Here is a 25749-nt window from a genome sequence, read left to right as displayed (position 1 = left end):
AAACTGACACAAAATAGTGGTTTGGACAATGTTAGGTGTATTGTGTAATTAAGCCCACCATGCTATGTTCCTTATATTTATTAAAGCAATGTATAGAGACATAAGTTAGAGATGTAATTAAGCCCACTGCTCTGTGTTACTTATTTACATAAACTCACTATTTGATACTATTTTTATTGTACATGGATTACAGTATCTCAGCTCAAAAGTAGTGAATTTTTGTTTGTCATTAAACTTACTATGTTTGTAATAGGCCATTTGTGAGTGATGCTTTTATTTTGATTAAATAAACAGACTTAATAGAAGTTCCATTACCATTATTTAAATTAATGCTTCCAAATCTTAGATTAGGAACACTGATTTAGCACTTAGCTGGTATCCAAATTCTCATCCCATTAAAGCAATGGGGAATACAGAATAAGTAAAGATCGATAAATCCAAATGAATAAATGAATGTGTTTCGTGGCAGTTGGGCATTAAGATCCAAGCCCGTGAACAAAGAGAATGAACACTTAGCAACCATTAACACAGCTAGCAATAAGTTCCAAAATTAGCCAATGGTCATACACAAAAAGTATGAGTTACAGTCTACTAGTGTCACTCAATTGTGTCCACAAGAGCCTCTCTCACATAACATGTGATCAAGGCACGGGGCTACTCACGCCTGACCACTGTTCCCTTGTGAACCCCCACACCTCTCCTAACCTTTAAGTGCACACTTTCTCTGCCTTGTAAATTGTTACCTCCCTTATTTTGGAGGGTTACTTGGAGTAAGTAAAAGCCTTTTGTATATAAGACATAAACTACTTCATTCCCTGTCTAAAAAGCTTTCTGTTTGTACTGTCACAAAACATGAGGGATAGTCCTTCTCTTACTTTTAGCTTTAGCCTCTTGGCTTTCTTCCTTGTCATAGGATGTCCTTTGGTTGCTTCATATGGTTCTTTCTCTTACACAACCTCTCTTTCTTTGGTTCAAATATTTGATTTTTTTACTGAGATTTTCACTATAATTACTACTCTTTGTTCTATACTGCAGATGGGCCTTTGTATGATTACACTGCTTACACTGAGGTAAACATAAAAAAGTGGCAATTACCATTAAGTTCAAAATTTTTTTTTTTTTTTTTACATGGGCATTGTAAAAATTGTTTGATTTCTTCCAAAATGTTGTAGTGGTAATGTACAAATAAATGTTTAATTCATGTATGGTGTTACTTGTTTGTCAGTGTAAAGGGCAGCCAGAGAAAGCACTTTACGATGGAGGGATTCTCAAAGATGATGAGCCTGTAAGTGTCAAAGGCAGCATTGGTGGTTCTGCAAGTATTGTATTTTGGCCGGCTTTCATGTTGCACAACCTCACTCAGGGCACTTATTACTGTTTCTCAAGTAAGCTTCTTCTTCTTCCTCTTTATCTTGAAAAATATTATTTGGAATAGAATTTATTTATGCAAATAGCAATTGCTTCTCAACTTTTGGCAAAATAAAAAATATTATTTGGAATAGAATCAAAAAGTTCCGTTGCCGGGACTTGAACCCGGGTCTCTCGGGTGAGAGCCGAGTATCCTAACCAACTAGACTACAACGGATTGTTGGTCCAAAATGTTTATTATTCCTTTTTATATGTAGTATACAGGACTACCTCGAACTTCAGTATCATCTCAACTCTCAGAGTCTCAAGTTTGGGAGAATCTTATCTCACGTAATACTGTAATAGTTGCAAATTACTTTTACCAAATTTCCCAGTCCCCCACTAGACACTCCCACCATATAAAATGACAAAAAGAATATTTCCTAGGTATCTTTGGGGCTTCTTTCTGTCCAAGCCCAATAAATAATATACAATAAACATCATATTCATGCCCAAAATTCTGCAGGCCCTATTAGTGGTAGATAGTGTGTATTGAATGAGCTTATTTTATTTTATTACCTTTGCTTATAGAATAATGAATAAGTTGTTCAAAAAAAAGAAAAGAGAAAAACTGTACCAAATATTTCACATGCTGCCAAGCTCAGCCCACAACCATGCCTTTTGGCTATTGTGGACAAATTCACTTTTACGGCCTGACATAAATGAAATTGAAACGGCTGTCTACCAAATCAACAGGTGGGTTAAAGTTACTTGAATCTCACATTGATATGGTATTTTTTGGTGCTTAATAGGTTGGGTCAAGATACAAGGTGCAGAATCAGCTCTCATAAAGGCAAGCCTGAAGTCACAAGATGTGTCATATGACTGTATAGGGACTGTTATAGCAAAGCATGGATGCTGGTCATTTCTCAAGGGTGGATTTGTTGTGACTTCACCATCCATTTTCTCAATTCTAACCCTTCAGGTAATATAGTTTAGGGTAAATATGGTTCTAATCAGACGAGAGGTGTTATGTCTACAATATTTTTATAACAAATAATAGGTGGTTAGTTATTACTAGTTCTAATTTGAACCTATCACTAATGTTACTTTTTTGCTCCAATAATAACAACTAGTAACAACTTGCTACTTATAATTTGTTGTGAAAATATTGTGGACATATCGTTTCTCCTAAAGAGTAATGCTAAGGATATAAAGCTTTTAACACCATTGACATAAAAATTGAGATTGAAAATTTTGAATATCACTTTTACATGAGGTTATTATTGATATCATTTTTATTAGCAAACAATCACAACTTGCCACCAAAATTGTTATGAAAATTTTGTGTTTCTAGATTTATTGATTTCCAAGATATTGCCAGTGACACACGGTTTATGTCTCATCTAAAGAACAGTATTGGTGCAAAATTAAGCATTCAAATGTATGAAACTAGTACTTATCAGGAAAGTTTTTGTTTGTTTGGTTGTAATTTATACAGAATTCTGACGACAAGCAAATTGATATAGAAATTACAAGCGCTTCGTTACAGCCATTTACTGAGCAGCAATGGAGAATAAATCAGCAACATATTATTAACACTGTGAGTGCATGAAACAACTTTGTTAGCAACATATTATTAACACTGTGAGTGCATGAAACAACTTTGTTCTAGGCTCTGTTGATAACTTAGGAGAGAAAAGAGGAGTGATTGTGGAGTTTTCTTTCCGTACTTAAAGGCAATATCTTAAGACTTGAATTTAGTTTCCATTAGTACCATAGCAAATTTACTCTTATCTATACTGCTGTAGAGTGATTTAACGATGAGAATGATCAAAATATAGTATCTTATTGAAAATATTAAAACTAGTATCAAATTTTTATACAAAAGACTTATAAATTAATTTGTCAATGAATATAATTGGTGCCACATAAAATAACATAATAAATATATTTCTTAAGGAAATTTTTTGTTTTGTATATAAAAATTTACATATCGAATTGTAATGATTATATAGTAAAATTTACAGTAACTGTAGCATCGCTATTATCTTAAGAATATTCTTAAAAATATTTTAAGGGCAACATACAAATATTAGAATATAAGGCACTTCTTTTTCAAAGTCAGGTTTCACGCTTTTAATTTGTTTTGCAGCAAAGGAAGCGTGCTGTAACAATCCATGTCTCAGATGAACATGGAGATAAGTTGCAAGGGGCAGCCATTAACATAGAGCAAGTCTCGAAAGATTTCCCATTTGGTTCTGCAATTGCAAAGACTATTCTTGGCAATTTGCCTTATCAAGTAAGTATGGTTCATATACTATATTTCAAACCTTAATTTATCTGTCTAACATATGGAGTAGAGTATGAGTCCAAAGTCCTATGGACCAACATATCCGCCCAACCAGAAAAGAGCTTTAAGAGCTCTAAAGCTCTTTCTAGAAAAAAAAGAAAAAAAAAGAAAGAGTGCCTATAGCCAAGAGCTTTTCAGTTTTATAGTCTTTTAGAAAAAGCTGAAATTTAGAGGTTTTAAGGATTCATGCTTTATTAATCAAGAACTTTAAAGAACTATTCACTATAATTTTCCAAAAGCTTAAAATGCTAAAAAAAAACTTTTTATTTAAAAATCTATATCACAAAATCTCTATAGCTATAGCTCGACTTCGAACTGCAATGTCAAATGGATACCTCTTCCAATGAAAAATGAAAAATTTACTGCCAATTTTATTACAAAAATAGTTATAAATTGACATGACAACATAATGTGATTAGTGCCACATCAGTAACATAATATATAAATTTCTTGATAATTTTTGGTCTTGTGTTTAAAATTTGACATAACAGTTTATGAAGCTTGTGTTGTAAAGTTGATAGTATCTCTAGTATTACTCCATTCCATCCGTCTAAAATGCTTAGCAATTTTATTATTAGCACTTTCAAATGGCAAGCTAAAACAAAGATTCTCATTTTGTTCCAGAATTGGTTTGCTAAGCGATTCAATGCAGCAGTCTTTGAGAATGAACTCAAGTGGTATGCCACAGAACCTGACCAAGGGCAGGTAAACTACACTATAGCAGACAATATGTTGGAGTTTATTCGTGCTAACCAAATCATTGTTAGAGGCCACAATATATTCTGGGAGGACCCCAAATACACACCACAATGGGTGCGTGACCTTACAGGACCTGAATTACAATCAGCTGTCAATTCGCGTATACAAAGTCTAATGAACAAGTACAAAGAAGAATTCATACACTGGGATGTTAGCAATGAAATGCTTCACTTTGATTTCTATGAGCAACGACTTGGCCCTAATGCCACGTTGCATTTCTATGAGATAGCACACATGTCAGATCCATTGGCAACCCTCTTTATGAATGAATTTAATGTGGTTGAGACTTGCAGTGATGTGAATTCCACAGTTGATACCTACATTTTAAGGATGAGAGAACTCGAACGTGGTGGTGTCTCAATGGATGGGATTGGTTTAGAGGGTCATTTTACCATACCAAACCCTCCTTTGATGAGAGCTATTCTAGATAAGTTGGCCACATTAGGGCTTCCCATATGGCTTACAGAAGTGGATATCAGCAATACACTTGGTCAAGAAGCACAGGTGAGCAAGTCTAATTGTTACTCACTCTTTTTAATTTAATTATTGGAGAGTTCTAATGTTGTAGCTATGACTACACATGTTAGCACTACTCTTTAGTTTGAACTTTATTTGTATGGATAAAGTTTTCATTCACATTGGGTTGAAGGAATTTCCTTAAATCCATTATGGAATTCATAAGATCATCCATGTGTACTAAATTACATGATTCATAAAATCATTTAATCAAGTTATTTGACTAATCAAATAGGTTATGTTAGAAGTACATATGAGTACTCATTGTAGTAGGCTAGTCAATCTCCTGAAGATTTTGTCATGAGTCATATGATCCATCATGCCTTTACATAAAATTATTAGTTCTTGTTTGATTTTAGCTGAAACCCCAAATTTTGTAGACCTTGGAATATATCAATGAACGTGCAAATTAAATTATGTTGTGCAGGCTATTTACCTAGAAGAAGTACTGAGAGAAGGCTTTTCACATCCTTCTGTGACTGGAATTATGCTTTGGACCGCACTGCATCCTAATGGGTGTTATCAAATGTGCCTGACTGATAATAATTTTCAAAATCTGCCAGCTGGAGACACGGTTGACAAGCTACTTAAAGAATGGCAAACTGGGGAGGGACAAGGTCAGACAGACGAGCATGGTTCTTATAGCTTTTATGGCTTCTTAGGAGAATATAAAGTGAATGTCAAATACAGCAATAGAAGGGTAAATTCAACATTTTCGCTCTGTGGAGGTGATGAAACTAAACATTATAACATTCAATTGTAGCCCATGAAAATATTTCATAGCTTCATCACATCTTATAGTTAGTTTTTTACATCTAAATTATTGTACCAAACAAGCAGTAGCTTTCATTCTTTTTATAGGGACTATTCCATGTCTTGAGCAATATGCAAATATGCTATAAGTTAAATTTGAAATATTTATAAAAAGATATCTTTATAGTCCGTATATAATATGGAGTACTCGTTATATGTAATAATATTTGAAGAATTAGTTTCAATTATATTACATTACATATTTACTGTCTCGGTGTCCCGGAGAGAGACTTGGTGAAATAGACATATTTGTGAAAATAAGCCTACTAAACTATATGACCTATAAAATGGATCATTTATTGAACTTTCACTTTAATATATTATAAGGAAAAGATAACAGACACCTTAAGAGTATTGATTTACGAAATACTTTAAAAAACTTTGTATAAGAAAAAAAAAAGCAATTGATTTTTTAAAAGGTTTTTACATTTTCCATAAAAATGGTATTAAAATTTAAAACTTTTTAAAAATAGTGAATTAAAAAATTCTCTAAGGACATCCATTAATGAGACCCTATATCAATAAAGGGTCTAACTAGTTTTTGGGGAAAATTACATAAAAGGCTTGAAGTTTATAGTCTACTCAAATTAGGTCATGAGTTTTATCAATAAGTCCCAAACTTGTGAAATTGTCTAAATTTGAATGTTCTGTACATCTTCATTATTAATTTTCATTATTTTGAGTAGTAATGAAGTAGAGAAAAAGGAAAATCATTGATAATCATTGTATATTTTACCAAGATAAACAAATTCGATTTTTAGAGAACCACTTTCTCTCTCTAAATGAACCTTTCTCTTTTTGTTTTCTCTATTAAATGACTACAAATTGATTTATGAACAAGCCTTAGGTGAAACATAGAATTTAATCTATGGTTTCTTGCTTTTCTCTACTCCTGTTAGTGCCCAAAGTAATGAAGATGGATAGAAACTTCATATTGAAACAAACACCTATAAATCGGTACGTCATTATCATGGCTAGCTTTATTTTAGGAACAAACTCAGGATTTCAAGTTAGAGGAGCACGAAGTATAAGCACGAAGTATAAGCAAAAAAAAAAAAAAAAAAAATTTACTCCAAATAGGCATCCATATAATATTAGCAAATTATAAATACAATTTTTTTTAATACATTAAGATGCAATCATTTACCAACAAAGACCAAAAAAATATAAAATAATATTGTTTTTTAATATTAGACTGGTTATGATTTTTTTTTTTTGAAGTTAAAACATTCACAGTAGTGGTGCTAAAAAATTTAGCTTTTAGATTTCAAAAAGTTACTTTATCTATTTCACCATCTCATTTTACAATATACCCAACATCAAATGTTCTATTTTTTTACCATTTCATTTAAAATAATATAAACAACTCATTAAAATAATAAATGGAGAGAGAATTTGAGTTTTTTTAATTGAAGGAAGAGAGAAAATCTTAATAAAATATTGTATTTTATTTTTATTAACTTGTTATAGTCAACTGGTATTTATACTAGTTTATTGTAGTTGCAAAACTTTTAGCTTTAGCTTTAGCTTTTCCAATATACACATGATTTTTTAGTTCTTTGGTAGTAAAATATCTTTTTGCTAAAATACAAATATAAAATCACTTTTACGAATACTTTTATTGTTTTTGTTAAGTTTTTGAGTTAGATAGTTGCTAGATAGGTTAGATTCATTGGAGAGAAGCGGCCTAAGGTTTTGAAAGAGGGAACTCAACTACAAAAAATGAAAAATATACTAAGTAAAAAAACATATTGGGCCAGGGGGCTTGACCCGGCGCCAGGCTGTTATTAACATAGAGCAAGTCTCGAAAGATTTCCATTTAGGTCCGCAATTGCAAAGACCATTCTTAGCAATTTGCCTTATCAAATAAGTATGGTCCATATTTTATATTTCGAATCTTAACTCATCTGTCTAACATATGGAGTAGAGCAGGAGTCTTGAGGACCATCATTTACGCACAACTTCTAGAAAAGATAGAGTTTTCTAGTAGCCAAGAGCTCTTACTTTAAATTCTAGAGTCTTTTAGAAAAAGCTGAAATTTAGGGGCTTTAGGTTATACTCACTTCACAAAATCTTCTATGCTGGTACCAAGAAGCTTTTAGCACATATCAGGAGCCCAAACATCTCAGTAACAAGGAAGTGGACAACAGGGATTGGCAAATTATTACTACTATTATTATTATATTCTTCTTCTTCTTATTTTTTTATTTTTTTACAATTGATAATATCTATTGCGTTGGTTTTTTATCAGAATATGGAGAAGAAGGATGAAGAGCATAAGGAGCAAGGAATGAATCATGCCTTGACAGAAGCAAGACCAAGTGAATCTGCAGAATTGAAAAACAGAGTAAACAGCTAGTAGCTTAGGAACTAAAACTACATGTAGCTTTGGATTTAATTATTAATGAGTTAGTTACTACACGTGAGAAGCTTGGTTATTTTACTGTTCACACGTGTCCAGTGTAGTTAGTTAGAGATAGATTTTTTACTCTGTTTCGTATATAAGTTGTATAGCTGATTCTTCTAATAATAATTGAGAAGTATTTTCCCAAATTCCTCTGATATGGTATCAGAGCAAATTCCCAAATTCTAGGGTTCTTAAGGTTTTTTTACTTTCTCTCAATTTTCTCTGAGAAAATCACTTTCTTTCTTTCTTTCTCTAAGAAAATTCTTCGTTGACAACAATGGCTTCCGCTGCAACTCAAGGTGCTACTGCATTAGAGAATGCTACGTCTTTGTCTTCACAAGATTCACCAATGGATGATCCCCTGTTCTTGCATCATGCAGAGAGCCCGAGTACAGTTCTTGTCACTCAGCCTTTGATTGGTGGGGAGAACTACTCAGCGTGGGCTCGAGCTGTGAGGAAAGCGTTACTCACCAAGAACAAACTGGGATTTATTGATGGTTCACTCACTTTATCATCTCCAATGGTGTCTACTCCTTCAGCTGTTCAAGCTTGGATTAGATGTGACAACATGGTTGGAACTTGGTTAACCAACTCAGCGTCACCAAAACTTCAAGCAAGTATCATATATGAGGACACGGCTTTGGAGATTTGGACTGATTTGAAGAATCGGTTTGCTCAGAGCAATGGACCAAGAATTTACAATCTTCAGAAAGAAATTGCAGATTTACACCAAGGTGAAGTTCCCATAACTGATTTTTTTACTCAATTGAAAGTGCTTTGGGACCAATTGCAAAGTTTAAGTCCATTTCCTTCATGTACATGTGGAAAATGTGTGTGCAATGTCAATAAGAGGCTTAGTGATCTGCAAGTTAGAGAGTCAGTGATGAAATTTTTAATGGGCTTAAATGACTCTTTTTCACAAGTAAGGTCTCAAGTCTTGCTCATGGATCCTTTGCCCTCTGTTAGTAAAGTTTATGCTTTGTTGATTCAAGAAGAGATGCAGAGATCAGTTCCTAATCACTCTGGTGTAAAGGTTGATTCAACTGCTCTGGTTGCAAAGATGCAAAACTTCAATGCTGGTAATCCTTCTGGTGGTAATGGTGTCAAGGGCAAGGACAAACCTGTTTGTACCCATTGTGGCAAGACTGGCCATATAGCAGACAAGTGCTATAGATTACATGGCTTTCCACCTGGGTTCAAGTTCAAGAATAAGCCTTCAATGGCTTATTAGGTTTCAGCCATTCAATCACAGGAGTTGATGTCTTGTCCAACTCCCAACAGTTCAGCCTTTACTCCAGAGTAGTGTCAACAGCTTCTTGCATTGATTAATCCTTGTTCTCCCCTTGTATCTGCTGTTCAACACAGGGATGTTCATGGCAAGGATGCTTTTTTTCCTTGTGTTCCTTCTACTTCCACTTCTGCCATGACAGGTATAAATGTTTCTCATTCTGTTTTCTCTGCTAAGATAGTTAACAAAAGGTCTTATACATCTGAAACTTGGGTTATTGATACTGGAGCAGCTGACCACATTGTTTGCTCAGTGAATCTTTTGTCTTCTATTACAGCTATTGTTCAGTCTATAGTTGAATTGCCCAATGGTGAAACTGCTTCTGTCACACATATTGGAACTATTAATCTTTCTTCCTCCCTCACACTTCATAATGTTTTATGTGTGCCTTCCTTCACTTTTAATCTTCTATCTGTTAGCACCATCACAAAATCTCACCCTTGCTGCCTTGTTTTTCTATCTGCCTTTTGTTTTATTCAGGACCTTACCTGTTGGAGAACGATTGGAGTGGGACAAGCAAGTGATGGTTTATATCTGTTACAATCTGGTAGCACTCAATCTTTAAGCTCTCTTGATGACTTTCTGGCATGTCATAATCTGAGTACAGTCTCCAATTCTTTCTCAGCTGCAACTTCAGCCAATACACTTTCTTCTCTTTGGCATAGCAGATTAGGACATCCATCAGATTCTAGGTTACAAGCTTTAGTTCATTTTTTTCCTTTTCTGAAAAATTCTTGTAATAATACTTGTACCATATGTCCTTTGGCTAAACAAAAACATTTGCCATTTCCTTTTAATAACAGTCTCAGTACTTTTGCTTTTGATTTGTTGCATATGGATGTTTGGGGTCCATATTCCACTCCTACTTTAGATGGTTACAAGTACTTCTTGACTATTGTTGATGATGCAACTAGAGCTACCTGGATTTACTTAATGAAATCTAAATCTGATGTGAGGACTCTTATTGTTTCTTTCCATACCATGGTTCTTACTCAATTCCATGTCAAAATTAAACAAATAAGGACTGATAATGCTTTAGAATTTCACATGCCAGATTTCTTTGCTTCCAATGGAATTGTCCATCAACACAGTTGTGTTTATACTCCACAACAAAATTTTGTTGTGGAGAGAAAATATCAACACCTTCTTTCAGTTGCTAGAGCTTTACAGTTTCAGTCCAATTTGCCTATTTCTTTTTGGGGTGACTGTGTGCTTACTGCTGCATACTTGATCAACAGACTTCCTTCTCCATTGTTAAACAATAAGACTCCCTTTGAACTTCTTTTTCATAAGACCCCATCTTATGATCATTTGAGGGTTTTTGGCTGAGTGTTTTGCTTCCACAATTGCCAATACTAGGTCCAAGTTTGACCCTCGATCTAGGAGATGTGTGTTCATTGGCTGCCCTTTTAATGTCAAGGGTTATAAGGTTTTTGATTTACACACTCATACTGTTTTCATTAGTAGGGATGTTCTTTTTCATGAATCTGTTTTTCCCTTCCAATCAACTGCTTCACCCTCCAATACTGATCTGCCTATTCCTTTACCTTGCACTACCCCTCTTCCTTTTGATGACCTTTCTTCTTCTTCATCTCATTTGGTTTCTCCATCTGCTTCTTCTATGGATGATACTATTCTTCAATTGCATCATGAGCTTGATGATGATTTTCTGCATGATGTTCCTAATGAACCTCCTGAGCCTCTTCTTGATCCTATTCCTTTAAGAAAGTCTTCTAGAGTTCATAAGAAGCCTTCTTATCTTCAAGCTTATCATTGTAACATGGTTACTTCCACTCCCACTGCTGCTGTTCTCCACTCAGGTACATCTCATCCCTTAACCTCCCATCTTTCCTATGCTTCTCTTTCTCCTTCCTTCAAGACCTTTTGTTGTTCTATTTCTTCAATTGTTGAACCTTCCCACTATTATGAGGCAGTTTCTGATCCTAAGTGACAGGAAGCTATGGCTGCTGAAATAGCTGCTTTAGAGGCTAATCACACTTGGACTTTAACTTCCTTACCTCCTAACAAGAAGCCTATAGGCTGCAAATGGGTCTATAAAGTCAAGTACAAGTCTGATGGGTCAATTGAGAGATACAAGGCTAAGCTGGTTGCCAAAGGCTTCACTCAGAAGGAGGGGATTGATTACACTGAGACTTTCTCTCTAGTTGCAAAAATGGTCTCCGTTAAGTGTCTTTTGGCTGTGGCAGTAGTTCAGGGCTGGTATCTTGGACAGTTGGATGTTAATAATGCGTTCTTGCATGGGGATTTGTCTGAAGAGGTCTATATGGCTCTTCCACCCGGGTTTCATAGCTAGGGGGAGCAGGTGTGTAAGCTGAATAAGTCACTTTATGGTCTCAAGCAAGCCTCAAGACAATGGTTTGCTAAGTTCTCAAGTACCTTGGTTCAAGATTTGGGTTTTGTGCAGTCTAAAGCTGATTATTCTCTCTTCACTAGGCAGACAGGTCAGTCCTTCTTAATTCTTTTGGTCTATGTGGATGATGTGTTATTGGCTAGCAACAATAAAGCAGAAGTAGATGAGTTTAAGGTGTTGTTGAATCAAAAATTCAAACTCAAAGATTTGGGGGATTTGAGGTATTTCCTTGGACTTGAGGTTGCTAGATCAGATCAAGGAATTGCCTTGTGTCAAAGAAAATATGCTCTTGAGGTGTTGAGTGATGCAGGATTCCTAGGATCCAAACCAGCCAAGACACCAATGGAACAAAATGTCAAGCTAAGCAAGTATGAGGGTGAAGAACTCAAGGATCCAGGAATGTATAGAAGAATGATTGGAAGGTTGCTTTACTTGACTATTACCAGGCCAGACATTACCTATGCAGTCCATAGGTTAAGTCAATACATGGCCAGCCAAGAAAGCCTCACCTAGATGCTGTGTATAGAGTTTTGCAATACTTGAAGAATGAACCGGGGAAAGGGATATTATTTTCATCAAAATCAAAACTTCATGTCAAAGGTTTTGCTGATTCAGATTGGGCTTCATGCCCTGACACAAGGAGGTCTGTGACAAGTTTTAGTGTGTTCATTGGAGATTCTCTAGTGTCATGGAAGTCAAAGAAGCAATGTACAGTGTCTAGATCATCTGCAGAAGCAGAATATAGAGCTATGGCTGTAGCTACTTGTGAAATTGTTTGGATATTGTATTTCCTTAGAGACATTGGGATTGAACATAAAAAGGAAGCTTTACTATTCTGTGACAGTCAGGCTGCCCTTCATATTGGGTCAAATCCAGTTTTTCATGAGAGGACCAAGCACATTGAGATAGATTGTCATGTAGTGAGGGACAAGATGCTTGAGAAAGTAATCAAGTTAATTCATGTAAGGACACACTGTCAACTTGCTGATTTGCTCACTAAAGCATTAGGATTTAATCAATTCTCTAATCTGGTTTGTAAGATGGGAATGGTTAATATCCATTCTGCAGTTTCCCTTGAGGGGGAGTATCAGAATATGGAGAAGAAGGACGAAGAGCATAAGGAGCAAGGAATGAATCATGCCTTGATAGAAGCAAGACCAAGTGAATTTGCAGAATTGAAAAACAGAGTAAACGGCTAGTAGCTTAGGAACTAAAACTACATGTAGCTTTGGATTTAATTATTAATGAGTTAGTTACTACATGTGAGAAGCTTGGTTATTTTACTGTTCACACGTGTCCAATGTAGTTAGTTAGAGATAGATTTTTTACTCTGTTTTATATATAAGTTGTATAGCTGATTCTTCTAATAATAATTGAGAAGTATTTTCCCAAATTCCTCTGATATTTTTGAAACAGTATAATGAAAGTTGTGATATGAAAAATACATTTGAAAGATGGTCTTTATATTTATTTGGACTATTTTAGTCATTTTTTCTATTTGTATTAATTTAATATATTTATTATACCATTCAGAAAAATATTTATTATTTTTTAAATAATTATTAAATTAATTATAACGTCATCACAGTAAAACCTCAGCCTGACTTTAAAAATATTGAACATTTTCCTTCTAAGGTCCTTGGAATGGTTTAGATTTCAAAACTATGATAAAACTTTAAGAACTAAAATGACAAATAAATAAAATTTAGAGACCAATTTAACAATTCATCCAAATTTATTATAGCCAAAATTTTTTAATCAAATTTTCTATTTTCATTGCTTATAAGTTTTAAGATTTTGAGATAATTTATTTAATTTAAATGGGTTGGAAGTAGTTTTAATTTTTTACACCAGAGGCACAAAATTAAAATAGATTTGAAATCTAATTGGGAAAAAAGAATGAAATCTAACTGGGTATTAAGATCCAAGCCTGTGACAAAAGAGAATGAAAAACTTAGCAACCATTAACAAAGCTAGCAAATGAGTTCCAAAACTAGCCAATTGTCATACACAAAAGTATGAGTTACAGTTCTACTATTGTCACTCAATTATGTCCACAAGAACCTCTCTCTTAACATGTGATCAAGGCACGGGGCTACTCAGGCCTGACCACTGTTCCCTTGTGAACCCCCACACCTCTCCTAACCTGAGGGATAGTCCTTCTCTTACTTTTAGCTTTAGCCTCTTTGCTTTCTTCCTTGTCATAGGCCCTCCCTTGGTTGCTTCATTTTGTTCTTTCTCTCGCAGTACCTCTCTTTCTTTGGTTTAAATACTTCATTTTTAATGGGGTTTTCCTTACAACTACTCCTCTTTCTTCTATACTGCAGACGGGCCTTTGTATGATTACACTGCTTACACTGAGGTATACATAAAAAAAGTGGCAATTTCCATTAAGTTAATTTTTTTTTACATGGGCATTAATATTGTTAAAATTGTTTGATTTCTTCCAAAATGTTGTAGTGGTAATGTATGGTGTTACTTGTTTGGCAGTGTAAAGGGCAGCCAGAGAAGGCACTTTACAAAGGAGGGATTCTCAAAGATGGTGAGCCTGTCACTGTCAAAGGCAGCATCGGTGGTTCTGCGAGTAATGTATTTTGGCCGGCTTTCATATTGCACAATCTCACTCAGGTAACTTATTACTGTTTCTTGGAATAGAATTTATTTATACAAATAGCAATTGCTTCTCAACTTTTGGCAAAATAAAATCATAAAATTCCGTTGCCGGGATTCGAACTTGGGTTCTCTTGGGTGAGAGCCAAGTATCCTAACCAACTAGACTACAGCAGACAGTCGGTCGATAATTTTATTATTCCATTATATATTTAGCATACAGGACTACCTCGATCTCAACTCTCCAAGTCTCAAGTAAATTTTTTTTTTTGGGGGAGAATCTTATCTCAAGTAGTAGTCTCAAACTACTTTTGCTACCTTTCCCAGTTCCCCACTTGACGCTCCCACCACCTAAAATGACAAAAAGAACATCTCCTAGATATCTAGAGAGCTTTCAATATTCATGGTCAAAATTCTGCAGGCCTATTAGTGGTAGATACTAGATGGTGTGTTTCTGAATGAGATTATTTTCTTTGAGTTTTACTAATGTGTACCTTAAGGACACACAATAATAAACCAATTTTGAAAAAAATTTATTGGAAATTAAAAAAATTTTGACAATTTTTTCAATTCTCAATAAAATTTTTTCAAAAATAGATTTGTTAATGTGTACCCTAAGGACACACCTTAACCGACCCATTTTCTTTTATTACTTTTACCACCTTTCCCAGTCCCCCCACCTGACAGTTCACACTCCCACCATATAAAATGAGAAAAAGAACATGTCCTAGGTATCTTTGGGGCTTCTTTCTATCCAAGCCCAATAAATAGTATATATAATAAACGTCATATTCATGCCCAAAATTCTGCAGCCCCGCTTAGTGGTAGATAGTGTGTTTTGAAAGAGCTTATTTTCTTTTAGGGAAATCTTAAGTGGTAGATAGTGTGTTATTAAAAATGTTACTAAAAATAGATAAAAAAAAAAAATTATTAAAAATTGTCAAAAAGAATAAAAAACTGCAAAAAGTAAATTAATGTTATAAAAAACTGCAAAAGGTTGTTGTTAACGGGCATCTTACGGTGTCAATTAACACAACTCTTTCTTTTCTTACTTTTGCTTGTAGAATAATGATTTTGTTCAAAAAAAGAAAAAAGAAAAACTGTACCAATAATTTCACATGTTGCCAAGCTCAGCCCATAACCATGCCTATTCGCTATTGTGGACAAATTCACTTTTACGGCCTGACATAAATGAAATTGAAACGGCTGTCTACCAAATCAATTGGTGGGTTAAAGTTACTTGAATCTCACATAATAGGTTGGGTCAAGATACAAGGTGCAGAATCAACTCTCATAAAGGCAAGCCTGAAGTCACAAGTTGTGCCATATGACTGTATAGGGACTGTCATAGCAAAGCATGGATATGGAAACCACCCAATATATAGAGAAGAGAATTATGGAATATGCTAGGACCTTATCTAAGGAAAAGACCGTATCCAAGGACAACAGCTTAAATGGTTGGGAAGCTCCAGAGGAGGGATGGATTTTAAACTCAATGTAGATTTTGTTGTGTCTGAAAATGTCATTGCTTTGGCGATGGTGGCTAGGAATAAAAATGGAGAGGTTCTTAAAGTTTGGGCTAAAATGTATGAATGGTGCTCACCACTGCAAGTTGAAGCTGCAGCTGTGCTCTGGGCAATCCGGCTAGCTCTAAGTGAAAACTGGCAGCATATCATCATTGAAGGAGATGCTAAGTCTTGTTTTGACCCCCTAATCATATCTGAACAGCAGCCTGATTGGTCCATTGCTACTATTATTAGTAATATACTTGATCTTTGTAATTTCTTTTTGAATTGTAATTTTCGTTGGGTTAGATGTTGCAATACTGCTGCCCATGAGGTTGCAAAGTATGCAATCAGGTTTTGTAGAGCATTTTATTTCAATTAGTGTAGTCTTCCTATAGTCATTGCCGATGCTTGTAAGGCTGACAGCCATCTTATCTGCTAGGTGAATGATAATGTTGTTGTTTAGCAAAAAAAAGCATGGATGTTGGTCATTTTTGAAGGGTGGATTTGTTATGACTTCACCATCCAGTTTCTCAATTCTAATCCTTCAAGTAAATACTAAATATAGTTCTTACTAGTTACCAATAATGTGAACGATATCAAGTTTTTAACCCCATTGACGTGAAAAGTTGTGATTGGAACATCACTTTTACATGAGGTTACTACTAACATCAATTTTATTAGTGCCAATCATAGCATGCCACCTCAATTGTTATGAAAATTTTGTGTTTCTATTTTTATTGATTTCCAAGATATTGCCAGTAACACATTGCTTATGTCTCATCTATAGAACAATAGTATTGGTGCAAAATTAAGAATTCAAATGTATGAAACTAGTACTTATCAGACTTAAGTTTGTTTGTTTGGTTGTATAGAATTCCAACAACAAGCAAATTAATATAGAAATTACAAGCGCTTCGGTACAACCATTTATTGAGCAGCAATGGAGAATAAATCAGCAACATATTATTAACACTGTGAGTACTAAGTACAAGAAACAACTCTGTTCTAGGCTCCGTTGATAACTTAGGAGACAAAAGAGGAGGGAGTTTTCTTTCCATACTAAAGGCAATATCTTAAGACTTGAATTCAGTTTCCATTAATAGCATGGTACATTTACTATACTGTTATAAAATGATTTAACGATGTGAATGATCAAAATATAGTATCTTAATGAAAATATTAAAATTATTATTGTATGGACACGATTTGCAACAACCCCAACGAATATTGGGTTTGTACGTAAATGGCCCAAACAATATGATTTGTAGAGTGTGGGTATGTAAGGGCTAGATTAACTCTTTAAGAGAAAAACGGTTCGCCATGCAATGAATGGATTTCAACTAAGGTCCGTCTCAGTCTCTTTTTGGAGCGTTCGATGTTCTAGGTTCTCTCTTTCTTTTTTTGTCTTCTTTTTCTCTCTCCTTTTCGTAAGTTGTTCTTTTGCATTATATACCGTCCCCTTCGTTTCATCTTCACCGCACATGTGTAGCTTGGGTTCGGGGAATTTCTTTCTGTCCCTTCTAGCACCTCCTGAAACTTCCTTATAGCTGCCTCATTACTGTTCAGGTATCACCTCCACATTAATGCGGCCAGAGAGTTGGTTGAAAGACAATTAATGCGGAGACAGTTGTAGTCATAGATATTTGTTTGCCTTTTCTTTCTTACCCTTGGTCTCTTATCCCATCTTCAGTGGCGACATATCTCCGAGGTTCGATTGTAACAAGACGGCGTTCTGATCGTCCTTGGACGCATAATGCCGAGGAGTATGGTGTCCTCGGAAGAGTACAGAACTCACTTCCGTGGTTATTGGCTACCTCCCCTCTGTAGTTACCCTTTCGACCTGACCTGGGCCTCCTCGGACAAATTTGCATCCTCGGATGGGCCATAGGCCCAATTATCTTGACCTTAACGGGTCTGTTGATCGACTGGCCACCACAATTATAAATTGACTTGTCAATGTGATTGGTGCCACATAAATAACATAATAAATATATTTCTTAAGTATATTTTTTGTTGTGTATAAAAATCGACACATAAATTTATAAGGATTTTATAGTGAAATTTGGAGTAACTCTAGCATTGCTATTATCTTAAAAATATTCTTAACAATATTCTAAGGGCGTCTCTAATTTGTTTTCTAGTAAAGGAAGTGTGCGGTAACAATCCATGTATCAGATGAAAATGGAGATAAGTTGCAAGGGGCACCTATTAACATAGAGCAAGTCTTGAAAGATTTCCCATTTGGTTATGCAATTGCAAAGACTATTCTTGGCAATTTGCCTTATCAAGTAAGTATGGTCCATATACTCTATTTCAAATCTTAATTCGTCTGTCAAACATATGAAGTAGAGTTATACGACTCCAGAGTCCTACAGAGTATGGACCATCATATACGCACAACCAGAAAAGAGCTTTAAGAGCTATAAAGCTCTTTATTGAAAAAAAGAAAAAAAGAAAAAGAGTTTGTATAAGCCAAGAGCTTTTAATTTTTATATTCTTTCAGAAAAAGCTGAAATTTAGAGGATTCATGCTATTAATCAAGAACTTTATACTTTAAAGTACTATTTATTGTAATTTTCCAAATCACAAAAACTCTATAGCTATAATTCCAACAGTAATGTCAATAGTTTAGCTTTCCAAATGATTTTTTTAACCTTTAATTTATGTTCTCTCTCTCTCTGCCAAGTTGTCTTGGTTGCCAAGGTGTTTGGTGGCTCATGATCTTAGTGATGGGTAGCCAAGCTTGGGCATTGGATGGCTGATTTGGGCAGCCAAGCTTGGTTAAGGGTGATTGATTTTGGCCATTGAATTTGTGCTTGTCTGACTTAATAGTTACTCTTTATTCTTTAAAGAAGTACACATAGTTTAATTGCTTAATTTTTCACCTATACTACGTACCCTTTAAAGGAAAGTTAAAATCAATGTGGCAACATGTCTAAAATGAACAAAGTCTGACTACAAATTTGGTAAGGCTACAACCAACAATAAAAAAATGACGTGTTCATGTCATAGTCAATTAAATGTGGTTTCATAAGTTCTGTGCAATGCATAAGTATATATAATTAAAAAAAAATAATTCTAAATTCAATTTCATTTATTACACAAAACAAAATAAACTCCTTACATTTATTCCACACTCATTCAACATATATTTAACATTCTTACTTTAAATGAAAGTTCAATTAAAACAAGTTCAACTTCTAACAACAAAAGCAATGCAGGTAAATAAGCAGCAAAGTGTGCTTTAAAGTATGAGGAATTGGAGTTGTCATCCCATCTGGTAGAATTAGTATCATTCATTGTTGGAGTATGATGTGATGACCTGGGGATATCAAATTGGAGAAGAGGCAATGGAGCTTCAAAATTGAGCACTTGAATTGCTTCTTTTATTGAAGGCCTATGATCATATTCGGAGTGAGCACACCAAAGCCCTACAATCAACAAACAATTCATTTGCTGCTCATCAAACTGTCCACCCAACCTTCGGTTAGCTGCGTCAAGAAGTACTCCTCTTCCATGGAGCTCCTGAACCTACTCCAACATGACTACTTGATCTTCTGGGGCCTTGTGGTTGATTGGTTTTCTTCCATAGGCTAATTCCAATGCAACAATTCCAAAACCATAGATATCTGATTCCTTACTAGCCCTTCGGGTTGTGACACATCCTGGGTCCATATAGCCTTTGGTACCTGCCAAATCAGTAGTTCGTAATGCACTAGCATGGTCCACGAGCCTAGCTAATCCAAAATCCCTAGGTTTGGCATTGAAATTTGAATCAAGCATAATATTACTTGGTTTTATATCTTTATGCAACACATAATGATTCCATCCTTCATGCAAGTAAAGCAAGGCTGAGGCCAAGTGTTGTACAATTTTGTACCTCACTTCCCACACTAGTAAGGTATCTTCTTTATAAAGATGTGAATTTAAGCTTCCATTGGGCATGAAATCATAAACAAGTAATAGTTGTCCTGTACTACTTTCATGGCAACATCCAATGAGTTATACCAAATTCTTGTGTCTCAATTGACTGATAATTTTTACTTCTGTTACAGACTCCCTTATCCCTTGTGTAGACCCTTTTGATACCCGTTTAACAGCAACAATGGAGTTAAAGTCTCTTAAGAATCCCCTGTAAACTCCATCAAATCCTCCTTGGCCTAGTTTTTCTTTGTCGTTGAAATCATTTGTCGCACGAGCCAATTCATCGTATGTAAACCTCCTAGGTCCTATTTCCCTTTTAAACTTTTCATCAAGGGCACGATCATCTTCGTAAGCCCTCCGATTCCTCTTCCACAAGGCAAACAGAACCATGGTCAACCCACCAACCAAAATAAATCCCCCCGCAATGAACCCCACAACTAACCTTAACATGAATGTGTTCCTTTTCTTAGAGGGTCCTTTAGGGATGGTATTGTTATTATCAATTTCCAAACTTGAACTAAAATCCCAAGATTTAATAGTATGTATAGCAGAAGCACCTCCTGCTGCGGCAGAGAATCCAAAAGTAACCCATTCGGGTAGGACATTTCTCAAATCAACAATATAAGAAAGCGACTGATTCACAGTAACATTGTAACCAGTAAAGACAACACTCAAATTTTTTGAGCTTGAATTGTAACTAATCCAAGCTTCATTTGTTTTCCCTACCATTATAGAAATATTACTCAATAACAATGGCTCATAAGCAACAGATTTCATGGAGTTGATATCAATACCTACATGCTCCCCAGGCGGATCCCATTGGTTATAGCTGCAGATATCAAATTCCACTGCAACAAAAGGATTTTCAGCTGGCTTTAAATCTGGTTTAAAGAGACCCAGATAGCCAGCAAAAGCAGCCTTAAAAATTTTGGAACCGTTAGCTGCAAGGAAGAAGGTCAGCCCGTCTGCATAGTAAGGTTGATACTGCGAATCAATAACAAAGGAAAACTGGGTAGAGAAATCTGTGAGGTTTCTGGAGTCCTTGTCCCACAGGTGCATGGGTCTGGAATACGTGGCTCGACCATCAATCCATCCTTTCATCTTGCTGCCCGTGAGTTGAATGACTTGGTCTTCATCAGCGAAAGCTTGCTCATATAATATGTTAGGGTCTGGAGAATCAAAACTAGTGAAGTTGAAGGATACAGCACTTGTAAATGGGGTTAGTATAGAGAAGAAATTGGTGATCATAAATAGAGAAAAGGGGATTAAAAGCTGTGGAAATCGGAAATGTTTGATCGTGAGGTTGTAAACAGCCATGGTTGGAACTTTGAGGTGTGGTTGGGAATTGGGATAGATATTACAGTTGTACTATAAATCAAAGTAAAAAAAAAGTCAGTCAACGTTCCCAGTTAAAAAGACAAAAAACTCCCTTGCAGGAACACGTTGTTTATCTAAAACAAGTGCTTGTTGGTTTTAAAAAAATTAAAAAAAAAAGGTGCATCCCAGGCAGCTTGTTGCCACGTTAAAAAATGCAGTCTAAATTAGTACTCATTCCGTTAAACAGTAAAACTGTAAATGAAAGGAAAAAAAAAAAAAAAGAAAAAAAGAAAAAGAAGGAAAATATGGAAAAATTTGACAATGGGTGTAATCGGTTCGGTTCGGTTGGTTTTTTTAGTTTTGGCCAACTGAAACCGAAATTTTCGGTTTGTGAAATTCTCAACCGAAACCGACCGAAATAATTGGAAATCAATAAGTTTCGGTGGTATTCGGTTTCTATCTGTTTCGGTTGGTTTTCGGTTAAGCACATGCGGCTATCTATTTTTCCAAAACTCTAAGTCAACATCACAGTCACAAAAAGAAAATAACAACTCAACATCATATTCACAAAAAATAGCATTGATTCAGTATTAAACAAAATCCAAAATACAAAAAAGAGAGAGGGTTATCAAGAAATTAAAAAGAGACTAGAGAAGGTCATCGTGAGAATGAAAAGATCAAGCCATGTGGGGAGGCCGGCGTGTGAAGGTCGGCATGTGGAGGTGGCAGCAGAGGCGTGAGGCGTGAGGGAGATGGAGGCGTGAGGCAGATGGAGGCGACAACAGGGGCGCGAGGCAGATGAGGGAGATGGAGGCGGCAGTAGAGGTGTGAGGCAGATGAGGGAGATGGAGGCGTGAGGGAGATGGAGGAGATAACTCAGAGGGCGTGCAAGTGAAAGTGGGGTAGGTAGGGTAAGGGTAGGATTTTTATTTCCTTTATTTTCAATTAATTTCTGTTTAACTTAATTAATTTAAGTTAATTAGTTTAATTTTAGTTAGTTAATCTAGATTATCCAATGGGCAGTGGGCTTCTTTCCACAAAAAAAAAAAAAAGGGCAGTGGGCTTGAGTAATTTTGGCAAGGCCAAGCCCATGCCCACGTTACAAACTTTATACTATATATATTTTAATTTAAATATAATATAATTATATAATAATATATTTCGATTCAGTGCATTCAAATCTGCAACCGAAAACCAAACCGAAATTTTCAGTTCTTTATGTAATAAAACCGAACCGAACTGAAACCGAACCAAGATTTTTGCAACGGTTCGGTCAGTTTGAAGCGGTTTTTTCGGTTCGTTGGTTTTTTGCACACCCCTATTTGACATGCATCCTATGCAAGTATATATAATTAAATTTCATGTTCACACTACTTTATACTAAATATATTATTTTTATTCCTCATCACAACAAATATTATTTGTGGGGGCCAGTTAATCAGGAAGTACTGTTAAGGCAGTACTAACTGGGCCTATGGCCTGAACCAAGGACGTTAGACCATTCGAGGAGGTCCATATAAGATTATAAGAAGAACAGAGTGAAGAGAGGAATAGAGATAGTATGAGATAAGTCCAACGAGCATTCGAGGATAAAAACCATCTTGGCAACAAGAATCCGAGGTCAGTACGAGTGCCAAATCATCATGGACTTACTTCAAAGTTACATCATCACTAAGAGTTAGACGTCGGATAAGGGATAAGAAAGGAGAAGGCCAACAAATATCTTCAAAAAATTGCTACCTCCGCATTAAATAACTCCCAACCAACTCTTTGGCCGCATTAATGTGGAAGTGATGCCTGAACAATGATCAAGCAGCCTTACAGCTACTAGTTGATGGTTCTGAGAAGTGCTGGATGGGATAGGAAGGAGTTCCCTGAATCTAACCTACACGTGTGTGGTAAGGGCGACACCAAGACTGGAATATATAACATGGAAATATGTACTAAAGAAAAAAGAAAGATCAGAAAAAATAAGGATCAGAAAAAATAAGAGAGGATCGAAGAACAGGTCTGTGACTCTTATATAACTTTATTGTTCAACAAGACAACATAATACAAACTCCTTGAGTTATTTTGAGGATAGATTTTCTAAATCTTACTGGTGTTCAATAGTCTTAAACTACCGAATTTAATCGTTTTTCTTCTAGAATAGATTTAGTTCTTTCGTCCACGCTTTACAAATTTATTGTTTGGGTCGCTTGGGTTTGCGCCCAATCCTGTTTTGGGTCCAATCCAATTTCAGTCCTTACAATTGGCGTCGTCTGTGGGAAGAGCTTGATCTAGTCTAAAGGATATTTGGTTATGACGTTCACAACGGAGGAGGTAGGTCCACACCATGCAGCAGCAGGACCACACCAAATAGATGTTGATCTGCATCAAGCAGAATGAAGGGGTTCCCAGTATGGCAATCTTCTTAGGAGCCACGAACGGAGAGGGGGCCATGAGGGAAGTGTGCACACAACTCATACCAGTAAAAATCAATCTCGAGGGAAGAGTCATGTTTCCCATGCAAAGAATGATGGAGACATGCAACGTGAAATTGACGAGTTGAAGAGAGAGTTACATCATGCTCGGCGAAGACATTTATCGTCCATTTCCAAACCGTCCTCTGAAAAGACAGATGGTGCTAGTTATAGACGAAGGTCTAGAGCCCAGCAAGACCTTTTCCTATGGAGAAGAGCACCACTGTAGATGAAGGTACAAAAGCCCGTCTTGTAAAGGCTTGGGGAACGATGCCATGAACAAGGCACTGAGTCAAGTTTCTATATCATCCTTCACACGGAACATAGAGGACGCGAGCCTTCCTCGGCGATTTCACCAACCCACATTCACCATTTATAATGGTCGGACAGACCCGGTAGAAATCGTCAGCCATTTCAGTCAAAGGATGACTATTTACTCCAAAGATGAGGCCTTGATGTGTAAGGTCTTCCCATCTAGTTTAGGCCCAATGGCGATGAGGTGGTTCAACTGTTTGAGGGCGAACTCTATCGACTCCTTTAAGAAACTCACTCAGGCTTTTGGTGCTCCCTTTATTACTTGCAGCAGGGTTCCTCGGCCTCTGAGATCTTTATTATCTATGTCCATGCGGGAGGGTGAGACTCTGAAGGCATATTCGGATAGATACTAGGAGATGTTTAATGAAATAGAAGGAGAGTACGATGATGTGGCCATTAGCACTTTCAAGGCTGGTCTTCCAACCGAGCATGATTTGAGAAAATCTCTAACTGGTAAGCCTATTACTAGTTTACGACTGTTAGTTTCTAAAGTTTAGGACTTTATGTATTTTAGAACTCTAATGAGTAATGTTGGCAAACCAGGATCAAAACAATGTGTTTAGAAGTGTTTAAAACTAACTCAAAGTTGTATGTCAATGTAAAGTTGGAATCGAGTGGAAAGCAGAAAGCAGTATGGCTTTCAGCCTGGCTCGATCGATCGAAGCTTAGGCTCGACCGATCGAACATCGGGCAGATTGCTTTTCTGCAGAGTTCCAGTTCAGCCCAAACTCTACTTAAACGTATTAGGGTTCAAGTAAAACTCTCCTATATATAAGGGAAACCCTAGAACGTTTTTCAGTAGTTGTTTAGAGAGATTAGAGTGCCTCTTGTGCCTCTTTTTGTATTTAGGGTTTTGTACCCAAAGGCTCTCTAAGGTTGCTCATATTGCGGTTTGTGTAAATCTCTTGTGAGATCTATAGGAGTTTTCCTTTACACAAACTTAGGGTTTTCAAGGAAGAGACTTTCTCTAAACCTTGATGATCAAAACAGTTGCTGCCATTAAAGCTTAAAGAATACACAAGCGGGGGTGCTTGTAGCTGGTGGAATCCAAAGAAAGAAGGAGTCCGTGGATTCGAAGCTTGCACGTGGTCGTGTCAGTAAGTTCTACTGGTTGGTAGCATTAGGAAGTTGAGCGGGGGTGCTTGTAAGTCCTTTTGTATGAACTTCGATTCTTTCTGATAGTAGATTCAAGTTTACTTGAGGATAGCTAGGTCAAATCCTCCCCAGGTTTTTACCAGTTTGGTTTCCTGGGTGATCATATCGTGTGTTATTTATTTTCCGCTGATTTGCATGATTTGATCTTTATTATTGTGATAACCTAGATTTGTTAATCTGACTAAGTAACAACTTCGCTAATTGACTAGGGTTAATCAATTATTTAAGGGGTCTAAAAACCAACAACGACAATTGATGGATCGGAATGACAAGTACAGAAGAGTAGAAGAATACCAACTGCAGGGGAAGGGAAAGGCTAAGGTGATCCCTCAAGAGAGGAGGGATTTCAGGTCGAACTGGTATAATAATAACTGACCTCGGAAAGACTTCAGTGGGCAATCAGGATCTACCAACACTCAGGCGATTAACGCTATGTTTCGAGAGCTAGTGCAACAAGTACTAGAGAAGATTAAGAATGAGCCGTTCTTTAAATGGCCAAACAAGATGGTAGGAGATCCTATGAGATGCAGCCAGAACCTTTATTGCCACTATCATTAAAATCATGGACACACGACTGAGGATTGCAGAAATTTATGGGACCATT

The 25749-nt window shown here is 36.1% G+C and overlaps 1 protein-coding gene, 1 long non-coding RNA gene, 1 other non-coding gene and 1 pseudogene across 4 annotated transcripts; 2 read left to right on the top strand and 2 right to left on the bottom strand.

Moving 5' to 3' along the window:
• Nucleotides 1-735: 735 nt before the first annotated feature.
• On the top strand, nt 736-5761 carry LOC115968021 (endo-1,4-beta-xylanase 5). 2 transcript variants are annotated; one of them, XM_031087209.1, is made up of 8 exons: nt 737-937; nt 1036-1070; nt 1226-1385; nt 2160-2332; nt 2849-2950; nt 3503-3649; nt 4325-4963; nt 5403-5761. In XM_031087209.1, exons 1-8 carry the CDS (start codon nt 853-855, stop codon nt 5736-5738), a joined length of 1677 nt encoding a protein of 558 aa, XP_030943069.1. In that variant the 5' UTR covers nt 737-852; the 3' UTR covers nt 5739-5761. The 2 variants fall into 2 exon arrangements, with proteins under 2 accessions (XP_030943070.1, XP_030943069.1); XM_031087210.1 differs by lacking the exon at nt 2849-2950 and having other exon boundaries at nt 736-937.
• On the bottom strand, nt 1513-1585 carry TRNAE-CUC. Its single transcript has one exon. It is a non-coding gene; the product is annotated as a tRNA-Glu (tRNA).
• An 8206-nt stretch (nt 5762-13967) lies between the features above and the next one.
• LOC115968023 lies at nt 13968-16158 on the top strand. The gene is made up of 3 exons (XR_004086640.1): nt 13968-14216; nt 14345-14482; nt 15723-16158. It is a non-coding gene; the product is annotated as an uncharacterized LOC115968023 (long non-coding RNA).
• Nucleotides 16159-19034: 2876 nt separating this feature from the next.
• Nucleotides 19035-21286, bottom strand: LOC115968020 (annotated as a pseudogene).
• Nucleotides 21287-25749: the final 4463 nt, after the last annotated feature.

The sequence above is a fragment of the Quercus lobata genome, chromosome 11, assembly GCF_001633185.2.
Source record: "Quercus lobata isolate SW786 chromosome 11, ValleyOak3.0 Primary Assembly, whole genome shotgun sequence".
NCBI classification, from domain to species: Eukaryota; Viridiplantae; Streptophyta; class Magnoliopsida; order Fagales; family Fagaceae; genus Quercus; species Quercus lobata.
Note: the sequence above shows the minus strand (reverse complement) of the source record. Positions and strands in the feature narration are given on the sequence as shown.